Source organism: Bos javanicus, chromosome 11 (genome assembly GCF_032452875.1).
Source record: "Bos javanicus breed banteng chromosome 11, ARS-OSU_banteng_1.0, whole genome shotgun sequence".
In the NCBI taxonomy this organism is placed as follows: domain Eukaryota; kingdom Metazoa; phylum Chordata; class Mammalia; order Artiodactyla; family Bovidae; genus Bos; species Bos javanicus.
The window spans coordinates 21,312,882-21,337,759 of NC_083878.1; the positions used below are offsets into that span (position 1 = coordinate 21,312,882).

A 24,878-nucleotide genomic window follows, 5' to 3' on the forward strand; every position below is an offset into this window, starting at 1 on the left:
AGCTGTCTAGCATCCACATCTTGGTGGTTTCATTGTTCTTTACCTGTTGATGTCTATCTAGGAACTCTTGGGAAATAATAAAAACTTGTTTCTCTGAATCCTATGGTGAACTTTGAAAGGGGGTAACTTCTGTAAAGCACATCTGGATCTGGAGAAAGCCACAGGCTTGTACAAACATTTCTCTATTTGAGGATTTAGGGATTCATAAAGAGAGCCCTGCCCTGATGAATTCTGGGGGTCTATCATGCTAAAAGCAGGAGAGTATGGACAGTGGTCCAGAAAGACAAGTATCTCTAAAAACTCATTTGAAAGTAATCCTATAGACAGTACCAGAAGTAATCACATGAAACCAAATGGATTAAATGAAGCAGATTTTCTGAAAGGATGCTTTAAGGTTCTTCCAGCCCTTACCTGCTAAAATGAGCTTATATACATCACTATAAACTTTTGACTGATTCAGTGAGCCAGAATACAGTGACAACTTGGCCTTACAATGAAAGTCAGGTCGCAGTTCAGGGGATTCTCATTCTTTTTTGGCCTTAAACTGAGGAGAATGACTTGCCTAAGATCACTGGAGATCCCAGATCAGCCCTCAAAACTTCTGATTTATTTAATCCATCATTTCAAATGCCCCATTCCACAACACCCTCCACCAGGTCAGTGCCTTACGTACCTTCTGGAATTTGATTCGAAAAAAACGAATTACTTGGAATCACTGGTTTACGACAGACAGGATTATTTAGTCTGGTTCCAGGTGATACTGGCAGAAAGTTCACAGGAGGGACACTGTACTTGTGATGGGTATTTGTTAGTAACTTGGTTATTTCTGATTCTTCCTCTAAGAGGGTTATCAAAGAATATACAACAGGTTCTGAAGTTTCTGCAAATGTCAAGGCTTTGCCATAAAGGAACTCAGAAATATGTAAACGACAAGCCAGAGGTAGATTCTCATTGGTGGAATAAAATGCCACAAGGGGAGCTTGGTAGGGGTATTTGTGGTCTTTAGAAAATCGAATTTCAAGTTCATATAAAAAGGATGCATCTTCATTAGCATTTAGATGAGAATCATCTACATTTCTTTCGACTCTTCCGACAATTTGATTTGGGGGCACTTCATGTTTAAATTTGCACTTTGATCCAAATTTACAATTTCCTTTGAGGTAAAATTTGCAGACTTCAAGTGAAGCCTCCTGTATATTTTTGGTACTTTCCTTTTGCTTGAATTTGCAGAATTTACTTGTCAAATACTCCAGTTCTAATCCAATGGTCCAGACTCTGTTTTGAATTCTTTCTATAAATTTTTCTCCACAGATTGACTTGAGAGCAAATGCCTCTTCCTGTCGCTGTTCCACACACTCTTCCAAGCTCATGTGTGCAACTGCCTCAGATATCTTCATCCTCTCTCCAAATGTCTCTGAAAAGCACTGGGTGAGCAGGCGTTCCAGTGATGCCCCCATGTCTCCATCGCAAATCCTCAGCACTGCCTGACAGTGTTCAGTGTGGAAACCATACCTGCCACGTGTGAAACATGACAAAAAAAGACTAATATCAGAAAGTAATATCAAACCACAGAGGAGAAATTCATTTAAATACATGTATGTGGGGCTTCCCTGGTGGCTCAGTGGTAAAGAATCCACCTGCCAATGCAGGAGACACGAGTTTGATCCCTGATCCAGTTAGATCCCACATGCTGTGGAGCAACTAAGCCGGTGTGCCACAACTATTGAGCCACAACTATCGAGCCTGTGCTCTAGAGCCCAGGAGCCACAACTACTGAGCCCATGAGCCCTACAGCCCATGCTCCACAACGAGAGAAGCCACTTCAGTGAGAAGCCCATGCACTGCAACTAGAGTAGCTTCCACTTCGCCACAACTAGAGAAAAGCCCACATAGCAATGAAGACCCAGTGCAGCCAAAAATAAATAAATAGATAAAACCATTAAAAAAAAACCAGAAAACCATACATGTGATGATATAAGTATAGAGAGGCATGGTCTGTATTCCGAAGAAGTCTCCCTGATAATACTAACTCCCCCTTCATCTACCTATCCTAAGAGAGAGGACACTGATACTATCAAGTACTGCTATGACCCACACCACAGGGAAGTATTACTGCCAGAATCACAGTACAGGGAAGTATTACTGCTATGACCCACACCACAGGGAAGTATTACTACCAGAACCCACACCACAGGGAAGTATTACTGTTAGAGCCCACACCACAGGGAAGTATTACTGCCAGAACCCACACCACAGGGAAGTTATTACTGCCAGAGCCCACACCATAGGGAAGTATTACTGCCAGAACCCACACTACAGAGAAGTATTACTGCCAGAACCCACACCACAGGGAAGTTATTACTGCCAGAGCCCACACCACAGGGAAGTATTACTGCTAGAACCCACACTACAGAGAAGTATTACTGCCACAACCCACACCACAGGGAAGTATTACTGCTATGACCCATACCACAGGGAAGTATTACTGCTATGACCCACACTACAGGGAAGTATTACTTTTATGACCCACTCCACAGGGAAGTATTACTGCTATGACCCACACTACAGGGAAGTATTACTTTTATGACCCACACCACAGGGAAGTATTACTGCCAGAGCCCACACCACAGGGAAGTATTACTGCTAGAGCCTACACCACAGGGCAGTACTCAGGAAGAGGTAGTTGGGTTTACAACACGACTTCGTTTCCTTCAATCCTCCCGTAAGTGAAGAAAGCAAACCTGGAAAGTCTGTGCACTGCAAATGCTGAGACTGTAAATTCTGGGTTATGAGGCTCCACCAGGCCTGAGCCAGCGCATTCCAAAGGATCAGAGTCAGGAACAAGGGAAGCTTCTCGTCCAGGTGACCAGTACTGCTCGTCGTCATAATCAGGCTCATCATCTTCTTCTTCCCCAGAAACACCTCTTCTGGCAAAAGTAACATTTTCATATATCATATATTAATTTCTACTTGCTTCAAAGAAAAATTTGTTAAGGGTCTAAGAATTCACAGAACCAAAGGACATAGGATCCTGACCACTATTGAGTGACTAATTTACTGACCTAATAACTTATATATTGGCAACTAATAGCACGTATTACTTGCCAGGCACTATGTTAAATGTTTTATATGTACTATCTCTTTAAAAATCTTCACAACAACCCAGTCAGATACTACTGGAATCTCCATTTTTTTCTTTCCCAGATGATCAACTAAAACTTGAAGAGACAATTAAAAACCAAAGATTACACTGTAAAGGACAACTGCTGCTGCTGCTGCGTCGCTTCAGTCGTGTCCGACTCTGTGCGACCCCAGAGACGGCAGCCCACCAGGCTCCCCCGTCCCTGGGATTCTCCAGGCAAGAACACTGGAGTGGGTTGCCATTTCCTTCTCCAATGCATGAGAGTGAAAAGTGAAAGTGAAATCGCTCAGTCGTGCCCAACTCTTCATGACCCCATGGTCTGCAGCCTACCAGGCTCCTCCGTCCATGGGATTTTCCAGGCAAGAGTACTGGAGTGGCGTGCCGTTAGTTGCTGAATAATTATTCTTGTTATTTCTCTTGGCTCACTTTCAACTAGTTACACAGCCACAACACAATTAGTATTGACACAGTATTCCAAAGACACACAGGACCCTCATATTTTATCTTCCTCAATATAATAATTTATTCAAATATAATAATTTACTCAGATCCAGCATCCGCATCTTGTTCCTGCAAGTCTCGGAGAAGAGCTTTCACTTTTTCCTGATTCTCAGAAGTCATATGTAGAGTCTGCAGGGGCACTTTGGCTTCGGGTTTCCATTTGGGGCGTCCATCCCCTTTTCTCACGCTACTGTTACTAGGTCTGCAAAGGACACAAGAACAAAATTACACACTTACTTGTTATCAGAATTTTTACTCTCTCCTCAGGGTCTCCATACATACACAATATGACTGGACTGTCATGTATCTTACGAAAGGGGACATCAATGTGGAGAGAGTCTCCATTTTCTACGGTATTTACTCAACTTCATTATATTCTAAATGCTGGGAAAAAATCTGATCAGATTCTTCACCATTAAATCCTGCTTCACTAACTCAAGAATCTTCTGGGGAAAGCAATGCTATGATGACTCCTGCACTAGTGGAGGAGTCATATTTCTTTCACGAGAAATATGCTATGTACAAAGAGTACATATATATCACTCTGAGGTATTTAATCTGAAAACAACTAAGATGACTATTAGGCCCTATTTTTTGAAATATTTAACTTTTTTACTTCCTGATTACAAATATAATAATACATGTTTACTGTAGAAAAATAGAGAACAAAGAACAGAAAACATCTTAACTAATATCATTCCTTTGCACATACATTTTTTATAAAATTATGCAGCATATGTAATTTTTTATAATTTGCTTTATTTCCTTATTAAAATCAAACTGGCATTTCCCCAAAATTAAACATTTTCCTACAACTTAATTTTTAAATTTTAAACACAGAGGGACTAGAATTTATTTCATTATTCACTATTTCACTAATCTCATTTTTGGAATTTAGACTTTTTAGAGACTCTTTTTAATATTTAAAAAAACAATGAATTCTAAAGTTTACCTTTACTCACAAAGTTTCTTTTCTTTTTTTCACTTGGCATATTTCATTATAAATTTTCACAAATCTAGGGAAATGGTAGAAACTTCTCTGTACTGAATATCCAACATATTACTGAGATTTTGAAAAGAACCACACATTTACACTCTCTCAACTGGGTACCAAAGGAGAAAATAGAAGAAACTACGGTTTTTAACCACATAATTCCAACTTCTGAAAGAAATGTTATCCAAAATTCATCATTTCCCCTTTTTGTTTCAAAAAATTTTTAATATATAAAAATCTATAGCATTTATTAAGATTCACCAGTAACTGTTCACACCTGCCATACTTATATGCACACACACATTTATGCCCTTATTTCCTCTCTATATGCACACACATATGCATATATATATATATATATATATGCTCCCCTATATATACACATGCATGTTCTAAACCATCTGCATGTAAGCTGCTGACAGCATATTCACTCGTAAATACTTCTGCATGTTATTTCCTAAGAATAGAGACAAACTTTTATATAACCATAATACTATTATCACTCACAAGATACTAATGATCTCATCTAATATATCATTTAATTTTATATTGATATCATCATGTCACGGCAAACAAATGGAGAAACAAAGGAAACAGTGACAGATTTTATTTTCTTGGGTTCCAAAATCACTGCAAATGGTGACTGCAGCCACGAAATTAAAAGACGCTTGCTCCTTGGAAGAAAAGCTATGGCCAACCTAGACGGAATACTAAAAAGCAGAGATGTTACTTTGCCAACAAAGGTCCATCTAGTTAAAGCTATGGTTTTTCTAGTAGTCAGGCATGGATGTGAGAGCTGGACCCTAAAGAAAGCTGAACACTGAAGAATTGATGCTTTTGAACTGTGGTGTTGGGGAAGACTCTTCAGAGTCCCTTGAACTGCAAGGAGATCCACCCAGTCCATCCTAAAGGAGATCAGTCCTGAATATTCATTGGAAGGACTGATGCTGAAGTTGAAACTCTAATACTTTGGCCACCTGATGTGAAGAACTGACTCATTGGAAAAGACCTTGATGCTGGGAAAGACTGAAGGCAGGAGGAGAAGGGGATGACAGAGGATGAGATGGTTGAATGGCATCACTGACTCAATGGACATGAGTTTGAGCAAACTCCAGGAGATAGTGAAGGACAGGGCAGTCTGGCATGCTGCAGTCCATGGGGCATAAAAAGTTGAACACGCTTAGCGACTGGACAACAAGGTATATCTGAACATGAGATGACTGATATAAACAGAACAGATGTTTCTGCTTTCCTTGTCCCTTTCATGGTGGCAGCAGGGGTGATCTTTTGAGAAGGTGTCAGATATCTGACTTCACTTTAACTTTTCACTTTCATGCATTGGAGAAGGAAATGGCAATCCACTCCAGTGTTCTTGCCTGGAGAATCCCAGGGATGGCGGAGCCTGGACTGCCGTCTATGGGGTTGCACAGGGTCGGACACGACTGAAGCGACTTAGCAGCAGCAGCAGATATCTGTGAGAATATATATCTGCCCCATAGAGAATTTCTGTATAATTCAATTCCATTATCTAAAATAGTTTTCTACCAAACAGCCCCAGGCTGAAGATTGACATAGTAACTAGACTAGCTATTCTGCAACTATCTTAAGACAACTTTGTCAACAACTGTGCTTTAATTTTCAAAGGTTATGTTAAAATCCCAATTCTTTTGATTACTCTGAAGAGTACACATTCCAAAGTATCCTTTTAAAAACTTGAATTTTGGGAATTCTCTGGCTGTCCAGTGGTTAGAACTCTGCATTTTCACTGCAGAAGGCCCAGGTTTGAGCTCTGGTAAGGGAACTAAGCCATACAGCAAGCCACACAGCTTGGCCAAAAACCAACTAAACAAATAGCCACACACAAAGAAAAAAATCCCTTGGTTTCATGTGCTTATTTTTCCTACAATAAATCATTTTAGTAACTAAATTTGATCCTGCTGACAGAAAACAGATGAATGCATTCCTAAGGATCAGGGAGGAGTTCATTGCAAAAGGGCATGGGCGAGTTTTGAAGAACTGCTGGTTACAGAGATGACTGCATTTGTCAAATTTTAGGGTGAGTTTTACTGAATGTAAATTACACTTCAATACACATGATTTTTAAAACTTAAAACAAAATCCTTATACTGGCCTATAAGATTCTATACAGCATAGCCTGTCGAATCTAACTGCCTAACACTTCTTACCCATCCATGCTAGCCACATGGCTTCCTTGTCATTCCCTAAATCTTCTTAAAACTCCTGCCTCAGGAACTGTTCACTCGCTGTTCTGTCTCAAACGTTCTTCCCTCAGATAGAGTCATGGCTTACTCCTTCACTTTTTTCTTGTCCTGGCTCAAATGACACATCGAGAGAGAAGTCTTCTCTGATCACTCCACAGATAACAGTAAACACCAGCAATCCAGTTTGGCATTTTCTGTCCCTTTGTCCTTTATTTTCCTCCATAGTACTTACCACTTGACATATTATTACACCTTTGTCTACAGTTTTTATATCTCAAACCTCCTTCTATGAACACCAGGGCAATATTTTATTCATTGTTGTAATTCTGGTCACTAAAACACAGTCTGGCTCATAGTAGGCACTAAGTCAATATTTCCTGTGTGAATGAACATCTAAGACCCTAAGAACCTATAAACTAAGTGTTTTCAGAAAGAACGGAGCTGCATCTAACTTAGCAGTCAGGTTCTTAGGTCAGCAGCTAATGTGAAAATGTAGCTTTAAATTATTCTGGAAGATTTCTTAAAAAGGAATCAAGTTTGAGATTGATATATAATCTCTTAGTATGTCCAAAAATGACCATTTTGTTTAGAATGGAAAAAAATGTAGATTCTCCGGTTGCATACCAAGCAAAGTATTTGGTTATGGTAGAGACTATGTATAAGAAATATATATTTAAGAAATACACATTAATATCACCTACTCAGTGCATCAAGAAGCTTAAACTATATACAGCACTTAGACAATGAGACTGACAGGAATGAGCACCTTCCTCTCTCATTATCCTGTTCATGGTGGAGTTCAGATTCATTTAGTGGCAAGTTTAACTACTTAAATACCATTTGTTCTTCTTTTTCTTTTTTTCCTGAACGCATACAATTGAATTCATTTAAATTAAAAGCATGTCTGATGCAGTTAAACTTCAGCACTCACCTATATTTCTAACCAATATTTAGCTGGTAATTATTCCCACAAGAGTGTGTGTATGCCTGTGTATATATACATAACTCCAAAGAAGTCTCTCTATCTCTAAAAATTTAAGTAAATGGCTTAAAGTGCAATTAGAAAAACAATGAGAATTTTATATTTATACTGCATAACATGCAGTAGAAAATCTTTACTTTCATTAAACATGTATTAGAATTATCAGAATTTATGCAAAGTGCATCATGTGAAATGCTGGGCTGGATGAATCATAATCTGAAATCAAGATTGCCAGGAGAAATATCAACAACCTCAGATAGGCAGATGATATCACTATTAATGGCAGAAAGTGAAGAGGAACTAAAGAGCCTTTGGATGAGGGTGAAAGAGGAGAATGAAAAAGCTGGCTTGAAACTCAACATTAAAAAAGCTAAGATCATGGCATCTGGTCCCATCACTTCATGACAAATAGAAGGGCAAATAGTGGAAGCGGTGATAGATTTTATTTTCTTGGGCTCCAAAATCACTGAGGACTGAAAGTAAAAGACACTTGTTCCTTGGAAGGAAAGCTCTGACAAACATAGAGAGTGTATTAAAAAGCAGAGACGTTACTTTGTTGACGAAGGTGGTCATGTACAGATGTGAGCTTTGGATCATAAAGAAGGCTGAGTGCCAAAGAATTGATGCTTTCAAAATGTGGTGCTGGAGATAACTCTTGAGAGTCCCTTGGACGGTAAGGAGACCAAATCAGTCAATTCTAAAGGAAATCAACTTTCAATATTCATTAGAAGAACTGATGGTGAAGCTCTAATACTTGGCCACCTGATGTGAAGAGCTGACTCATTGGAAAAGACGCCAATGCTAGGTAAGACTGAAGGCAAAAGGAGAAGGGGGCAGCAAAGGATGAGATGGTTAGGTAGCATCACTGACTCAAAGGACATGAATTTGAGCAAACCCTGGGGGACAGTGGAGGACCGAAGAGCCTGGCATGCTGCAGTCCATGAGGTTGCCAAGAGTTGGACGTGACTGAAGTGACTGAACAACAACAAAACAGCATTCACTAATTAAAAGTTGACTATGAGAGAAGCCTGGGCATGATATCTATCTCTGGTCATCACATTAAGCTTCAGTAAATATTTGGTTGATCAGTTGGAAAATAGATAATTCATCAACTAAACGGAAGGGATATAGCCAGATCTCATTTGGGGACCTTCAAACTACAATGCCTAAAAATACTTAATATAATTTTCAATTACCCTACCATTTCCAATATTTACTTTTCTGTAATACTGATTACAATAACAATATTACACTCAATTTACAGTGTCATATGGAAGTTAAAGTTCAGTTCAGATTTCAATGCCCACCCTCTCCCAAAGGTGCTATTTACCATATGCTTTTAAAAAAATTCACAAAGCAGGGGACTGCAAGGCTTTAAAATAATAGGAAGAGTAACTTAGCCAGAATTACTTGGCATTTCCCCCCTTTGTCTTAACCATCTTTTGTCCCATACATCAGGAATTGACACTGTTTTCATATTTGAACATTCAATGAGTATAATAACCTGGATGAATGCCTTGATTCACTGAAGATGCAAAAGTCATCGCCATCATCCCAGATTCTACTTGATGCCTTTCTGTTGCCACCAACACCACCGCCACTGCTGCCACCCCCATGAGATTTACTAGCATGGCTCCTGCCTCCTCTTCCTCCTCTGGAAGACCCTTTTCCACCTCCTTTCCCTGGCTTGCCTTTCCTTCTTACTGAAGAACTCATTTTCACCTGCAAGAGAAAAAAGTAATACATACATTATAAAACCAGATAAGTATAATAATCCTTTGTTAGTCAAAGTTAAGGATATAGCCCATTTTAAAGAAAAAAAAGGAAAACTCACTCAAAGGGCCAGTTTAAAAGAAGCATGAATAAACTGCTTCACAAAAGATTTAGAAGCACATCTCCCCAGACTAATATTTAATAAGTTTCTTTGACACAGTTTCTTAACCAGGAGGTGCATCAGAAACACATGGAGAAGTTTTCAAATCACACATGGGGTGTGTAGGGGTCCCATGCTACATTCTGATTTGGTTAGGTTTGGCACAGGGTTTAAAAACCCTAGAAGAAGAAAAAAAAAAAACAACCCTAGAAGAGATGTTTCATGTATTTCAATATATTATGTATTAATATATGATTTGATAAATAAAATTTATATTTACATACATATTTTTAGAAATAGCTCTGGCTAAGAGATTGTGCCTGGCGGGGAGTAAAAGTGTAAAACTCTTGTATGCGATCAAAGTTAAGATGCTATCAGCTTAAAGTAAAATGTTATAAGATGTCTTACATTAGCCTCACAACCAAAAAACAACCAAACAAAAACAACCAAACTAAAAATTACACATTAAAAATCTATAGTAAGATAGAAACTATAAAAGAATACAATTAAAAAAAAATTATATAGTAGATATACAAAAGATGAGGAGGAAAAAAAAAAAAATCAAAGCATACCACTATAGAAAATCATCAAATCATAAAGGAAGACAGCAAGAGAGAAAGAAAGAAACAAAAGATCTTAAAAATGCTCAGGAAACAACAATATGGCAGTAAGTCCTTATTTATCAATAATTACTTTAAATGTAAATGGACTAAATTCTCCCATCAAAATACATAAAATAGTTGAATGGATAAAAAAAATAAGACTCAACTACATGCAGCCTGCAAGAGAATAGCTTCAGCTGCAAAGACACACAGACTGAAAGTGAAGGGCTGTAAAAGATAGTAAATGCACAAGGAAACGAAGAGAGAGCAGGGGTAGCTATACTCAGACAAAATAGCCTTTAAGTCAAATACTCTAACAATAGACAAAGAAGATCATTATACAATGATAAAGGGGTCAATTCATCAAGAGAATCTAACGATTACAAATATTTATGCTCCCAATATCAGAGCATCTAAATATATAAAGCAAATATTAACATAATTGAGAGGAAGTAGCCAGCAATACAACAAGAATAGGAGACTTTAACATCACACTTTCAACAATGGTCTGATCATCCAGAAAGATAATCATCCAGTAAAAGAAAAATTCAACTTGAACTATAACAGACATACACAGAACATTCCATTCAAAGCCACATGAAATATTTTTCAGGATAGATCATATGTTAGGCCACAAAACAAGTCTTGACAAATTTAAAAGACTGCGAACAAATCAAACATCTTTTCTGATAACAACGGTATAAAACTAGAAATCAATAAAAGAAGGAAAACTGGAAAATTCATAAACGTATGGAAATTAAATAACATGCTCCTGAACAACCAGTGGGTCAAAGACAAAATCAAAAGGAAATTTTAAAATATCCTCAAACAACTGAAAATAAAAACATAACATACCAAAAATTATGGGATGCAGCAAAAGGAGTTCTTTAAGAGGGAAGTTTATCACAATAAATGTCTATGTTAAGAAAAAGAAATGATCTCAAATAAACAACCTAGATTTACATCTTAAGGAACCAGAAATAAAGAACAAACTAAGCTCAAACTAAGTCAACTAACTACACCCAAACTAAGTCCAAAGTTAGTAGTATGCGTAATAGGAACACCAGAAGGATAGGAGAGAGAGAAAGAAAAGAACAGAAAAAATATTTAAAGAAATAATGATAGAAGACTTACCAAATTTATTGAAAGACAATAACCTACACATACAGGAAGTTCTAAGGACTTCAAATAGGATAAACCCAGAGATCCATAAATAGACACAATATAAAAATGCTAAAAGTTAAAGACAAGAAGTCTTGCAAGCATTTAGAGAAAAACAACTTGTCACTTACAGATATAAACCCAGTAAGATCTGCTTTACAAAAAAATACTAACAGGAATTTGTTTAAGCTGAAGAAAGTGACCCTAGATGGTAATCTGAACTCACACACACAAAAAAAGGAGCACCAGTAAAGCTTACTATGTAAATATAAAACAAAATCAACCCCCTCCAAACCTACCAAACAGTGTACATCCATATTTTCTTCTTTCTTCACATAACTGATTTAAAAAGAAACCGTATAAAATAATATGTATATGATGTAATAGTGGGTTTGTGATATGCAAAAATGTAATGTATTTGCTATAACAGAACAAAGCAGGTTGGTGGGAGCACAGATGGATTGGGTTAATAAAATGACTACAGATGGTAAAGTAATAACTATAACAATGTACAGTTGGGGATGCAACCTAAGGTTTCATTGACAGATGAATGGATAAAGAAAACATGGTATATATACACAATGGAATATTAGTCATGCTATGCTATGCTAAGTCGCTTCAGTCGTGTCCGACTCTTTGTGACCCCATAGACGGCAGCCACCAGGCTCCCCCGTCCCTGCGATTCTCCAGGCAAGAACACTGGAGTGGGTTGCCATTTCCTTCTCCAATGCATGAGAGTGAAAAATGAAAGCGAAGTCGCTCAGTCGTGCCCGACTCTTCTCGACCCCATGGACTGCAGCCCACCAGGCTCCTCCATCCATGGGATTTTCCAGGCAAGAGTACTGGAGTGGGGTGCCATTGCCTTCTCCGATATTAGTCATAAGAAAGAATGAAATAATGCCATTAGCAACAATATGGATGGACCTAGAGATTATCATACTAAATGAAGTAACTCAAAGACAAATACCATATGCTATTGCTTACATGTGGAACCTTTACTGCAAAAAGGAGGGGAAAGGCATACAGCTATACGAAAGTAACATTTCTATATATTACCAAAATTGAGTTAGTATAAATGGGAAGTTGACTCTGATATGTTAAGAGGTATATGACAAATCCTGGAGCAGTCACTAAAAAGTAAACCAAAAATTCAAAAAATGTAGTGAAAAAAAATCACTAAAGAAATTAAAATACTGCATTAGGAAATATTTATTGAATAATTTAATGCAAAAGAAAACAGTAAAGTAGGAACAGTGAAACAAAATAGACATGAGACATATTGACAACTAAAAGTAGAATGGAAAAAATAAATCCCACTATACCAAGAACAATATTAAATGTGAATGGATTAAACAATCCAATCAAAATACAAATTATTAGTGAATAAAAACAAGATCCAAGTATATGCTGTCTATCACTTTATATTCAAAGATACAAATAAATGAAAAGTAAAAGGATGGAAAAAGAGAAATCATGCAAACAAACCACAAGAAAGCTGCAGCAACTACGCTAATATCAAACAAAATAGACTTTAAAGCAAAAAAAAAATCTTGTTAGTGATAAAGAAGAACATTTCATAAAGATAAGAGAGTCAGTCCATGAGAAAGATGCAACAATTATAAATATACTGTACCTAATAACAGAGCACCAAACACATCAACCAACAACTGACAGAAATGAACAGAGAAATACACAACATACAACAGCAGCAAACTGCAATGCCCACGTTCAGCTACGGTAAAAACACCCACACAGAAGGTCAGTAAGGAAACAGAAGACTTGAAACACAGTAAAAACCAACTGGACCTAAGAGACATCTACAGAAAATTCTACCCAACAAAAAATATACATTTTTCGTATGTGGACAAGGAAAATTTTCCAGGATAGACAATATACTAGCCTATAAAACAAACTTTAATAAATTTAAAAAGACAAAAATTTAAAAAGTATGTTTTGCAACCAAACTAAAATGAAATTTGAAATCAAAAGCAGGGAAATAACTGGGAAACTCACAAACACGCAGCAATTGGACTAGGTCTCTTGATATTCCTTTCTTCAAAATCCTTTATAATTATACGTATTTATTGTTTCTTTGATGTTTATCTCCCGACCCTCCCCCAGCCCCCGAAAGCTCTCTGAAGGCAAGGAGTATATCCATGTTGATTACCGCTGTTCCTCTAACAGTGTATGGCATATAACAGGAATTCAATATGTATTTGAGGAATAGCTGAGGGTTGAATAAATTACTGATATGAGAATGGAGAGCCATTCATTTATTTATTCATGCCACAAATATTTATTGAACACTTATTAAGTGCTAGATTCTAGGGATACAACAGCAAACACAACAAAATTCTTGCCTCATGAAGCTCATCCTCTAGAAATTAAGATGACAATAAACAAATATACAATATTAATTAAGTGCTATGAAGAAAAAAACTGAGTCTTTTTGCAGATAGAGTGGTCAGGTAAGAGTGATCATCTTTCTGAGGTCATATTTGAGCAGACATGTGAACATGCAGAAAATGAGTCATGAGATATTTGTAAAAAGAACATTCTAAGCAGAAGCAATAGTAGGTGAAAAGGCTCCAAGTCCAGAATAACATCTTCAGTGCAGTGAGCTGAACAGTGAGGAGTCTTGTGGGTCTGCAATGTAGTATGCAAAGGAGATGAGGTCAGAGAGCAGAGATGGCCATATAAGCCCTAGGAAGAACTTTGAATTTTACTCTAAATATAATAGAAAGTCAATAGAGGGCAAAGGCAAAAGCTTGGTATGACTGACTTCGGTTCTAACAATTACTCGAGCTGCTATGTGAAGAATAAAATGACTGTAGGGAGGTGAGGAGAACCAGGAGGCCAGTTAGGAGACTACTGTAATTGTGCAGGTAGGAGATGAAATGCAAAACTAAGCAAGTTGGACTGCGGAGGGAACAAGTACAGTTGAAAAGCAGCCATAGAGTCTCAGTGCATTTTAATGGTAGATGAATTAGATGAAAGGTATAAGAAGTGTCTAGAATTACTGTAAAACTTGAGGTCCTAGCTTAACTAGGTGAATAGGGGTTCTGTGCTCAGCCATGTGATCAGAATGGGAATGTGAAGTGAAGTCGCTCAGTCGTGTCTGACTCTTTGCGACCCCATGGACTGTAGCCTACCAGGCTCCTCCGTCCATGAAATGTTCTAGGCAAGAGTACTGGAGTGGGTTGCCATTTCCTTCTCCAGGGGATCTTCCTGACCCAGGGATCGAACCTGGGTCTCCCGCATTGCGGGCAAACGCTTTACCATCTGAGCCACCAGGGAATGGACAGGAAATGATAGGGAGTGTCACAAGTTCAGAATGGATGTTACACTGGAGATGCCTTCTAGACATTCAAATAGAAATGTGTAGAACACAGTTGGAAATATAAGTCGGCATGGAGGGGAAAGATTATTTCAGTTAATTCTGTAAAATTCCTAGAAGGTAAATATTATTTTCTGTATTTTACAGAGGAGGAAACTAGAGTACAGATAAATTACACAACTTGTCCACTGTCACTACTATAGAAACAAACCCTGGAGCTAGGGTCTGAAATAATCCATTTGACTCCAAAGCTGAAATTCTCTCCCCCATACTTACCTTTCACCCCACAAACATGTACTTTGTATCTTCAATTCAAAATTTAATGTTAAGCCAGCCCTGCTTTGATTTGTGCCTGGGCCTTAATTTATAAAGGTGACTGAGTGCTGACACAGAGAGATTAATACCATCAAAAGAAAAAGTTTAACGTTACTTACAGCTCTCCTAAAAAGGAGAGGTCTGTCTGTTACCGTGGGCCACGCCAGGGAAGCACCTGTGTCAGGAGCAGGCAGAAAGGAGTAAGGAGAAGGCCACCCCGCATCCTTTCTTGGTTTTCCCATGGGAAAGAAGAGGCCAGGCAGGGAAACCAGCTTACCACTGGCTACTTTGAGTAACTCCCGCAGGCTCTAAGGTCTAGGGCTTGTCCCTAGTTGCCTGGTACTTGGCCCTGGACTGATTTAGGGCAGGTGAACTACAGGCTTGGTAGTTAGACAAAGGAGGTTGTTGGAGCTAAGGCAGGCAGGATTGGTTGGTTTGCATATGAAAGGCATGCTGTCAGATTAATCGTTAATTTGCTAGCCCGGGGAATGGCAGTTTTTCCCTGGTCGGGCAGGCCCCATAAGACGGCAAAACATCAGAAATCCATTTAGCCTGGGAAGATCTCAACTATCTTTATTCACCGTGGACACGAGAACCTAAGTTTGGCTCCCAGGAACAGAATCACCAAGCTGGGCGCTGAAAACTGACCACAAACCATTCCCCTCCCAGGCAAATCTCTGACTGACCCCATATATCCAGCTCCTTGCAGATACCCAGACCTGGTATCTTTCTTCCAGCATACACTGTAGCCAATTCTCTCCCCAAACAGCCACCAACTGGAGACGGAGCCAAGATACAGGAAACGAGCCCGAGGCCCTCCAATTCAACCCTTTATCTCGCAGAATTCAGCTCCCCGGCCTCAGCTGTACAACCCTCAGCTGTCGACCCAGGCCAGGCCTGGTCACAGGCCTAGGATCCTGCTGCTCCAGACTCACCGGCCCCTGCCAGACAGGCTGGATCCCACCGGGCCGGGAGGCTCCTCAGACCCTGCCCACTGCGGGAGAGGCTGACGGTGGAAAGGTCCGCACACTGACCACCACGGAGACGCGCGGACCACGCACACGGACACACATCCCTCGTCCCGGGTTTGTGGCGCTGCTTCCCGGGCCACCTGTTCGGACGTGGCGCCTAGCGGCCAAGGGCCCTGCCTGGGCGCTGCCTCCCACCCGGACCTTACCTGGAGCGGCTCCGCAGCGGCCCAGCTACAGCGGTACAGCCCTGGCGCCTTCTGATTGGCTCAACCTCGGCCCCCCCACCCCATATTCGCTTCCGGGTGAGAGGTGCCTGGTCGCCTAGCAACCATGTCGCACCCGGCGCTGAAGTACGGCTTCCTTTCCTCCAGGCCACGGAGCTGGCGGCCCAGGGAGAATCGCAGAGTCCAGAAAATCTCTCCCGCAGCCCTGTGTCAAGTGAGTGCCCCATCCTCTCAACGTCTCTTAAGCAGAACTTGCAGAGAGCCCCAGGAGCGGGAATCTGGGTTCTAGCTGTCATTCGGCCGTCGATTCGCTGTTGTGACACATTAGGCCAGTGCCAGCGTACTGCCAGTCTGCACCTCTTAGGTTCCCTTCTTCTAGCTCTAACATTCCGAAGTTTCGGGTGTGGAACCATTTAAGGGCAATTGACACAGACACACTACAGTAGGGATAGACCAAGAGTGTTGTGGGGGCTCTAGGGATAGACCAACACACCCACCCACACACACACACACATACTTTCAATCTACAGTAAGGATAGACCAACACACACACAGACACACAGACACACTACAGTAGGGATAGACCAACATCCCCCCCCACCCCCACACACACTTTCACAATCTATGGTAAGGATAGACCAACACACACACACACACACACACACACACACACACATACACTACAGTAGGGATAGACCAAGAGTGTTGTGGGGGCTCTAGGGATAGACCAACACACCCACCCACCCACACACACACACACTTTCACAATCTATGGTAAGGATAGACCAACACACACACACACACACACACACACACACACACTACAGTGGGGATAGACCAAGAGTGGTGTGGGGGGTCCTAGAAGAGTCTGGGGATGAGGGGAAATATGAAAGTTTTGTCAGGTGATATCTCTGTTTTCCTTTATGCCTCTTTCTGGGAAAAATATTCAGCCTTGTATTCCAGTTCACTAATTTACTTTTCAACGGTTTTCATTCTGCTCTTCAGCCCTTCTAAGGTGGTATATTTCAACAGTTCAGTTTATTTCAGCCACTCAATTGTGTCCGACTCTTTGTGACCCCATGGACTGCAGCACGCCAGGCCTCCCTGTCCATCACCAACTCCCAGAGTTTACGCAAACTCATGTCCATGGAGTCAGTGATGCCATCCAGCCATCTCATCTTCTGTCGTCCCCTTCTCCTCCTGCCTTCAATTTTTCCCAGCATCAGGGTCTTTTCAAATGAATCAGCTCTTCCCATCAGATGGCCAAAGTATTGGAGTTTCAGCTTCAACATCAGTCCTTTCAATGAACACTCAGGACTGATCTCCTTTAGGATGGATTGGTTGGATCTCCTCGCACTCCAAGGAACTCTCAAGAGTCTTCCCCAACACCACACTTCAAAAGCATCAATTCTTTGGCGCTCAGCTTTCTTTATAGTCCAGCTCTCACATCCATACATGACCACTGGAAAAACCATAGCCTTGACTAGATGTATCTTTATTGGCAAAGTAACATCTCTGCTTTTTAATATGCTATCTAGGTTGGTCATAACTTCCCTTCCAAGGAGTAAGCGTCTTTTAATATCATGGCTGCAGTCACCATCTGCAGTGATTTTGGAGCCCAAAAAAATAAAGTTTCTCACTGTTGCCACTGTTTCCCCATTTATTTGCCATGAAGTGATGGGACCTGATGTCATGATCTTAGTTTTCTGAATGTTGAGCTTTAAACCAACTTTTTCACTCTCTTCTTTCACTTTCATCAGGAGGCTCTTTGGTTCTTCACTTTCTGCCGTAAGGGTGGTATCATCTGCATAGCTGAGGTTTTTGATATTTCTCCCTGCAATCTTGATTCCAGCTTGTGTTTCATCCAGCCCAGTGTTTCTCATAATGTACTCTGCATATAAGTTAAATAAGCAGCGTTGACATACTCCTTTTCCTATTTGGAACCAATCTGTTGTTCCGTGTCCAGTTCTAACTGTTGCTTCCTGACCTGCATACAGATTTCTCAAGAGGCAGGTCAGGTGGTCTGGTATGCCCATCTCTTGAAGAATTTTCCACAGTGTATTGTGATCCACACAGTCAAAGGCTTTGGCATAGTCAATAAAGCAGAAATAAATGTTTTTTTGGAACTCTCTTACTTTTTCAATGATCCAGTGGATGTTGGCAATTTGATCTCTGGTTCCTCTGCCTTTTCTAAAACCAGCTTGAACATCTGGAAGTTCAAAGTTCATGTACTGTTGAAGCCTGGCTTGGAGAACTTTGGGCATTAGTTTACTAGCATGTGAGATGAGAGCAATTGTGCGGTAGTTTGAGCATTCTTTGGCATTGCCTTTCTTTGGGATTGGAATGAAAACTGACCTTTTCCAGTCCTGTGGTCACTGCTGAGTTTTCCCAATTTGCTGGCATATTGAGTGCGGCACTTTCACAGCATCATCTTTTAGGATTTGGAATAGCTCAACTGGAATTCCATCACCTCCACTAGCTTTGTTCATAGTGATGCTTCCTAAGGCCCACTTGACTTTGCATTCCAGGATGTCTGGCTCTAGGTGAGTGATCACACCATTGTGATTATCTGGGTCATGAAGATCTTTTTGTACAGTTCTTCTGTGTATTCTTGCCACCTCTTCTTAATATCTTCTGCTTCTGTTAGGTCCATACCATTTCTGTCCTTTATTGATCCCATCTTTGCATGAAATGTTCTCTTGGTATCTCTGATTTTCTTGAAGAGGTCTCTAGTCTTCCCCGTTCTATTGTTTTCCTCTATTTCTTTGCACTGATCACTGAGGAAGGCTTTCTTCTCTCTCCTTGCTATTCTTTGGAACTCTGCATTCAAATGGGTATATCTTTCCTTTTCGCCTTTGCTTTTTGCTTCTCTTCTTTTCACAATTAAATTATTCATTTCCTAAATTGTTAATTATTTTTCATAAGTTTCTACTCCTGTCTCGAGGCTGCTGGACTCTCCCTTTTTGATGATGTTTAAGTCTTCTGCCTATTTTGTTTATTAACTCTGTTTCCTCAGAGGAGATGAGCTTCCAGCCTTTCATAACTGGCACTCAGGTTAGTATTCCAGTTGAAAAGATCAGTTCTCTTGTCCCACTCATAGAGATTCTGACTCAGTAGTGTGGAGTATCAGAGAAGGCATTGGCAACCCACTCCAGTACTCTTGCCTGGAAAACCCCATGGACGGAGGAGCCTGGTAGGGTGCAGTCCATGGGGTCGCTAAGAGTCAGACACGACTGAGTGACTTCCCTTTCACTTTTCACTTTCATGCATTGGAGAAGGAAATGGCAACCCATTCCAGTGTTCTTGCCTGGAGAATCCCAGGGATAGGGGAGCCTGGTGGGCTGCCGTCTATGGGGTCGTACAGAGTCGGACATGACTGAAGCGATGCAGCAGCAGCATTGTGGAGTAGGGCCTAGGAACTTGTAAAGCATCCTAAATGATTCTAGTGCATGGGCCACACTTTGAGTAACATTCTAATAGGCTGTTGTTCTAGAAGTTATAGTTTACTTATCATCTCCAATATATGTTTTCTTCAGTATTGGAAAAAATTAGTTTCTAAAGTTTTAATCCACTGAATGTCCCAGAGCTCTGAGGCATAGATTCCACTCCACCCCTGCCCCCCAGGCCTGTGGTTTTCTTTTTTCATTTTTAACCTGTTCTTCATTCCAATCTCATTCTGTTTGGACCCTACTCCTTCCCCCGCCTCTTCTCGCTTACTATCTTTTTTTTCTATTTCTTTCTACTGCCAATTCTGAGATTGCTCACTCTACCTTACCTCTGTGAAATAATCAATAGATCATATACCCAAGAGAAATAAAAACATATGCTCATACAAAAAATTATACATGAATGTTTATAGTAGCATTATTCATAACAGCCAAAACTGGAAACAACTCAACTGACCATCAACTGATGAATGGATAAATAAACAAAATGTGTTATTTTTGTACCATGGACTATTCAGCAATAAAAAGTGATAAAATACTAATACATGCTGCAACATGGGTCAAACTTGAAGCTGAGTGAAAGAAGCTACTCACAAAGGACCACATATCGTATGATTCCATTTCTATGAACTGTCTGGATTATGCCAGTTCATAGAGACAGATGATAGATTATTGTTTGCTAGGGTCTGGGGATGGGGTTGGATAGGTTTTAGGGTAATAGAGAGCAACTGATAATATGTACAGGATTTCTTTTGAGGGTGATTAAAATATCCTAAAATTAGATTGTGACAGTTATACAACTTGAGTATGCAAAAACAAATGAATTTTGTATACTTTTAAAGAGTAATTTTTGTGGTATGTGAATTATATATTAATACAGCTGTTAAAATAAACAAATAAAAATAGATCATCTAGACAAAATTATTTCCCCAGAACCCTACACTCGACTATGGAAATGCCAAGTAAACATGAATATAAAGTGAGTATCTGGTTGGCTCTTAAAGCAAATTTGTTATAGGTCTTATAATATAAAAATGTTTAAGTTTGAGACTTCCCTGTGGTCCACTGATTAAGACTTCACCTTCCAATGCAGGGGATGTGGGTTTGATCCCTGGTTGGGAAGCTAAGATCCCACATGCCTCGTAGCCAAAAAACCAAAACATAGAACAGAAACAATATTGTAACAAATTCAATAAAGACTTTAAAAATTGTTCATATCAAAGAATAAAAAACTTTAAAAAATATGTTTATGTGATTTTTCTTAAATCTTTTAAAACAGCTCCAGAAGTATTTAAGATAAACTTTATATTTCCAAATGGAGACAAGTATGGTAAGCATACATTTCAATTACTTTTTCCTATATAGATTAAAATTAAATAGCTTAAGAGTGCAAAACTGAGACTGTCACACTTGATAAAAGTACTTTTGAGATATTAACTCCATTAAATAAAATCACACAGAAATACTGATGGAGAGAAAAAAAGATACTAATGGAGGAACAGATTTTAAATCTTTAACTCTAAAGTATAGACAGTGTGCCTTGGAAACCTATGGGAAGGCCATAGCCATATGTCAGTCTTCCAGGCCCTTGAGTCAATGATTTAAAGGTCCATGGAGCGCCTCATCTCTGGTCTCATTAGTTTTAGTTATAGGAAAGCAGAGAGACCCACTGTGATGCAGTTTTGATTAAGCCTGAACATACTTTATTATTTAGCCAAACAGGGTTCTCGTTTATAATCTTCAGTATTTCTCTCTTACTTAGATGGGGACTGTATAAGAACATCTTCTGGAGTCATTGAGAGAAATGGAATAGGTATTCATACCACTCCTAATGGGATTGTCTACACAGGAAGCTGGAAAGATGACAAGGTATTATTATTGTTTTGAATATTGACAGTGGATAAGTAACTCTGTTGGTTAAATGATTCCTGGCATTTCACCATTTCAAAAAACACGTATGAGTAAGCCATGCAATAAAAATAACAAATTATTATATTTAATATATATGAATATAAGGAATAGTATGAAACTCATTCAGAGAGCTGTCATCATCTTTCTCATTTCCTATTCGTTAAACAAACTAAACTCATTACAGAATTTTCTCAATTAATCCTTATAGCAGCCTAATGAGTTCAATATCATTAATATTGCTATTTTACAATTGAGGGAAATTAGGCTCAGATTCGGAGAAGGCAATGGCACCCCACTCCAGTACCTCTTGCTTGGAAAATCCCATGGACGGAGGAGCCTATTAGGCTGCAATCCATGGGGTCGCTAAGAGTCGGACACGACTGAGTGACTTCACTTTCACTTTTCACTTTCATGCATTGGAGAAGGAAATGGCAACCCACTCCAGTGTTCTTGCCTAGAGAATCCCAGGGACGGGGGAGCCTGGTGGGCTGCCGTCTATGGGGTCGCACAGAGTCGGACACGACTGAAGTGACAGCATAGCATAGGCTCAGATTTCTTGCCTAGCTAGTAAGTGATGAAAGAAAAATATGTTCTTGGGTCTGCTTGAATACAAATTTCTGTTCTTCACAACTTCTTTGTGCCATTTCTGGGCTAACTAAACTGGTTGGCCTTTAAGATTTTCGATATATTCAAGGTATCTTGAGGAGCCCTGTTATTATCATTATGGACCTGCAAGATGTTCAAGTGCCCCAGATCAGAAACACTGACTTTGTCAGCTTCACAGAGACAGACATAAAAAGGACAATGATAAAAATATTGTCTTATCATTGTGGAAATAAAGGGTGATGCAATGGTAGATTAAATAATAACTAAGTGGATGACAGACATATGTGTATACTTCTTAGAAATACACTAATGAAACTGAAGATTAGTTACTGAGGTCATTTCCTTTGTTACAAACAGATGAATGGTTTTGGAAGACTTGAGCATTTTTCAGGAGCAATATATGAAGGACACTTTAAGGACAATATGTTTCATGGACTGGGAACTTATACATTCCCAAATGGGGCAAAGTACACTGGAAATTTCAATGAAAACAGGTGAGTTTAAAATAAAAAGTCACTGTAGTCTAAAAGTTATTTTTCAGGCATATTTGCCTAAAAATTTAATGCTAAATTTCTTTTGTAATGTATTTAGTTAAAATATACTTACATTTTAGAAGAATTGTTGGGTTATCATTTTGGGGGAAAATGTTATGAGAGAGGCTAAGGCCATCATGAGCCTCCAAAACATATCATTCCTGCTGCTGCTGCTGCTAAGTCTCTTCAGTCATGTCCGACTCGGTGTGACCCCATAGACGGCAGCCCACCAGGCTCCCCTGTCCCTGGGATTCTCCAGGCAAGAACACTGGAGTAGGTTGCCATTTCCTTCTCCAATGCATGAAAGTGAAAAGTGAAAGTGAAGTTGCTCAGTTGTGTCCGACCCTCAGTGACCCCATGGACTGCAGCCTACCAGGCTCCTCCGTCCATGGGATTTTCCAGGCAAGAGTACTGAAGTGGGGTGCCATTGCCTTCTCTGATATCATTCCTAGTGATAATCTATTAGATTTTTTCATTTATTTTCTCTTGACTTCTTTATTCCTATGGAACTTTTTGCAGTCATATTAGAGAGGGAAAGTTTGTTGCAATTATTGAGAAAATTTAGGCCAAAAATTATTTTTGCTTGAAATATCTTGATAAGGTTTTTTTATAGTTTTAAATTTTATTTTATATTTTCTTCCAGTTTGAGATGTCATTCATATACAGCACTGTATAAATTCAAGGTATATAGCATAATGATTTGATTTACATATATCATCAAGTGATTACCACAATAAATTTAGTGAACATTCATCATCTCACATTGATATAAAGTAATAAAAAAAGAAAAATATTTTTTTCTTGTGATGAGAACTAAGGATTTACTCTCTTAACTTTTATAAATAACATACAAAAGTGTTAATTATATTTATCATCTTGTACATTACATTCCTAATACTTTATTTATCTTGTAACTGGAAATTTGCACCTTTTGACCACCTTCATCCAAATCTCCACCCCCACCCTCACACATCTTTATAAATTTAATCCTCACACCAGATATGTCATCCAGAGGTTTCGTGTTAATTTATAACTACCCCCTTATTATTTCCAGAATTAAAAATGCAACCTGATTGTTATGAAGTGGTTGATACATATTGAGGAGGGTAGAAAAGTGTTCACCTCTTCTGTTGCCAAGTCTGTGATGACAGCATATAAACTTTTCCCACTGATATTAATAAAGGGAGAAAACTCTAACCCATGGGATAAAGGTCTGTTTGGTTCTGTGAAGTGTATTTTCACCACTCCAAATAGTCCAGAAAACACCAGCATAGAGCATAGTATCTCAAACATAGTTGAAAATCAATAAACATCTGTTGAATAAATGAACTAAGTCAGATAACCAATATAAACTTTTCATTTTGTGACTGTTCTGGTTTTGTCTAAACTAAGCATATGTAATCCTAAAATCTTAGACGTAAAAATTTGTATAGTGACAATGTTTGTTGGAATAGTAGTATTTTTTTTTGTAGGATATAAAAACAGGATGTCAGATTTTAAATCAAAGTTTGAAAGCAGAATGATATAATTCTTCAGACATAGTATATAATATACTAGACAGTCTTATACCTAGACTGTAAATTTCTAGTCTTGTTAATGAACACATTTATTTTTTACTGTTGCAGGGTGGAAGGTGAAGGACAATATACTGATATCCAAGGACTAGAATGGTGTGGTAACTTTCATTTCACAGCTGCTCCAGGCCTGAGGCTAAAGCTCCATATGTAGATAGCCTACATTAAAGTTTTAATGTGGCAATTGCAGCTTTTACTTGTAAGGAAAACAACTAAATCTGTCATCTGAAATAACTCATACACTATCTATTTACTTTTGCCAATAAAACCATCACTCATTTACACCTTTTTGAACTTTCTTTTGATCATCTTGTAATTAATTTAAAATAAATTATGTGGGTACTTCCCTGGTAGTCCAGTGGTTAAAACTCCGTACTGGTACTGTAGGGGGCACAGGTTTGATCCCTGGTCAGGGAACTAAGATAGCACATGCCAAAAAAAAGAAAAGAAAGAAAGAAAGAAAGAAAGAAATTATATGATTCAA

General features: G+C 39.1%; 2 protein-coding genes across 6 annotated transcripts in view; one reads left to right on the top strand and one right to left on the bottom strand.

Annotated features, from left to right (window-relative positions):
• The window catches only part of DHX57 (DExH-box helicase 57), a 59,992-nt gene extending 43,604 nt beyond the window's left edge, over nucleotides 1-16,388 (bottom strand). The window contains exons 1-5 of one of the 5 annotated variants that reach the window (XR_009739329.1): nucleotides 16,307-16,388; nucleotides 9,346-9,563; nucleotides 3,687-3,845; nucleotides 2,742-2,927; nucleotides 674-1,512 (exon numbers count right to left, since the gene is read on the bottom strand). Coding sequence is in view for 4 of the 5 variants with exons in the window: in XM_061432117.1 (XP_061288101.1) it covers nucleotides 674-1,512; nucleotides 2,742-2,927; nucleotides 3,687-3,845; nucleotides 9,346-9,557 (1,396 nt within the window). In the remaining variant the exon portion in view is untranslated. Of the gene's footprint in view, nucleotides 1-673; nucleotides 1,513-2,741; nucleotides 2,928-3,686; nucleotides 3,846-9,345; nucleotides 9,564-16,064 lie in introns of all 5 variants that reach the window. The other 4 variants (XM_061432119.1, XM_061432117.1, XM_061432118.1 and 1 more) reach the window with 4 other exon arrangements.
• MORN2 (MORN repeat containing 2) lies at nucleotides 13,154-24,676 on the top strand. Its single transcript, XM_061431326.1, has 7 exons — nucleotides 13,154-13,235; nucleotides 15,899-16,149; nucleotides 16,262-16,538; nucleotides 21,050-21,100; nucleotides 21,533-21,639; nucleotides 22,645-22,781; nucleotides 24,446-24,676. The coding sequence occupies exons 1-7, from the start codon at nucleotides 13,154-13,156 to the stop codon at nucleotides 24,546-24,548; spliced, it is 1,008 nt and encodes a 335-aa protein (XP_061287310.1). The 3' UTR covers nucleotides 24,549-24,676.
• The last annotated feature ends 202 nt before the right edge of the window (nucleotides 24,677-24,878 follow it).

Bases quoted from the DNA above. Each gene is read 5' to 3' on its own strand.
- MORN2 (XM_061431326.1), top strand. From the start codon at position 13,154: ATGAACAGAGAAATACACAACATACAACAGCAGCAAACTGCAATGCCC. The intron at 21,640-22,644 runs GTATTATTATTG...TGTTACAAACAG, and splicing joins GAAGCTGGAAAGATGACAAG to ATGAATGGTTTTGGAAGACT. The intron at 22,782-24,445 runs GTGAGTTTAAAA...TTACTGTTGCAG, and splicing joins GGAAATTTCAATGAAAACAG to GGTGGAAGGTGAAGGACAAT.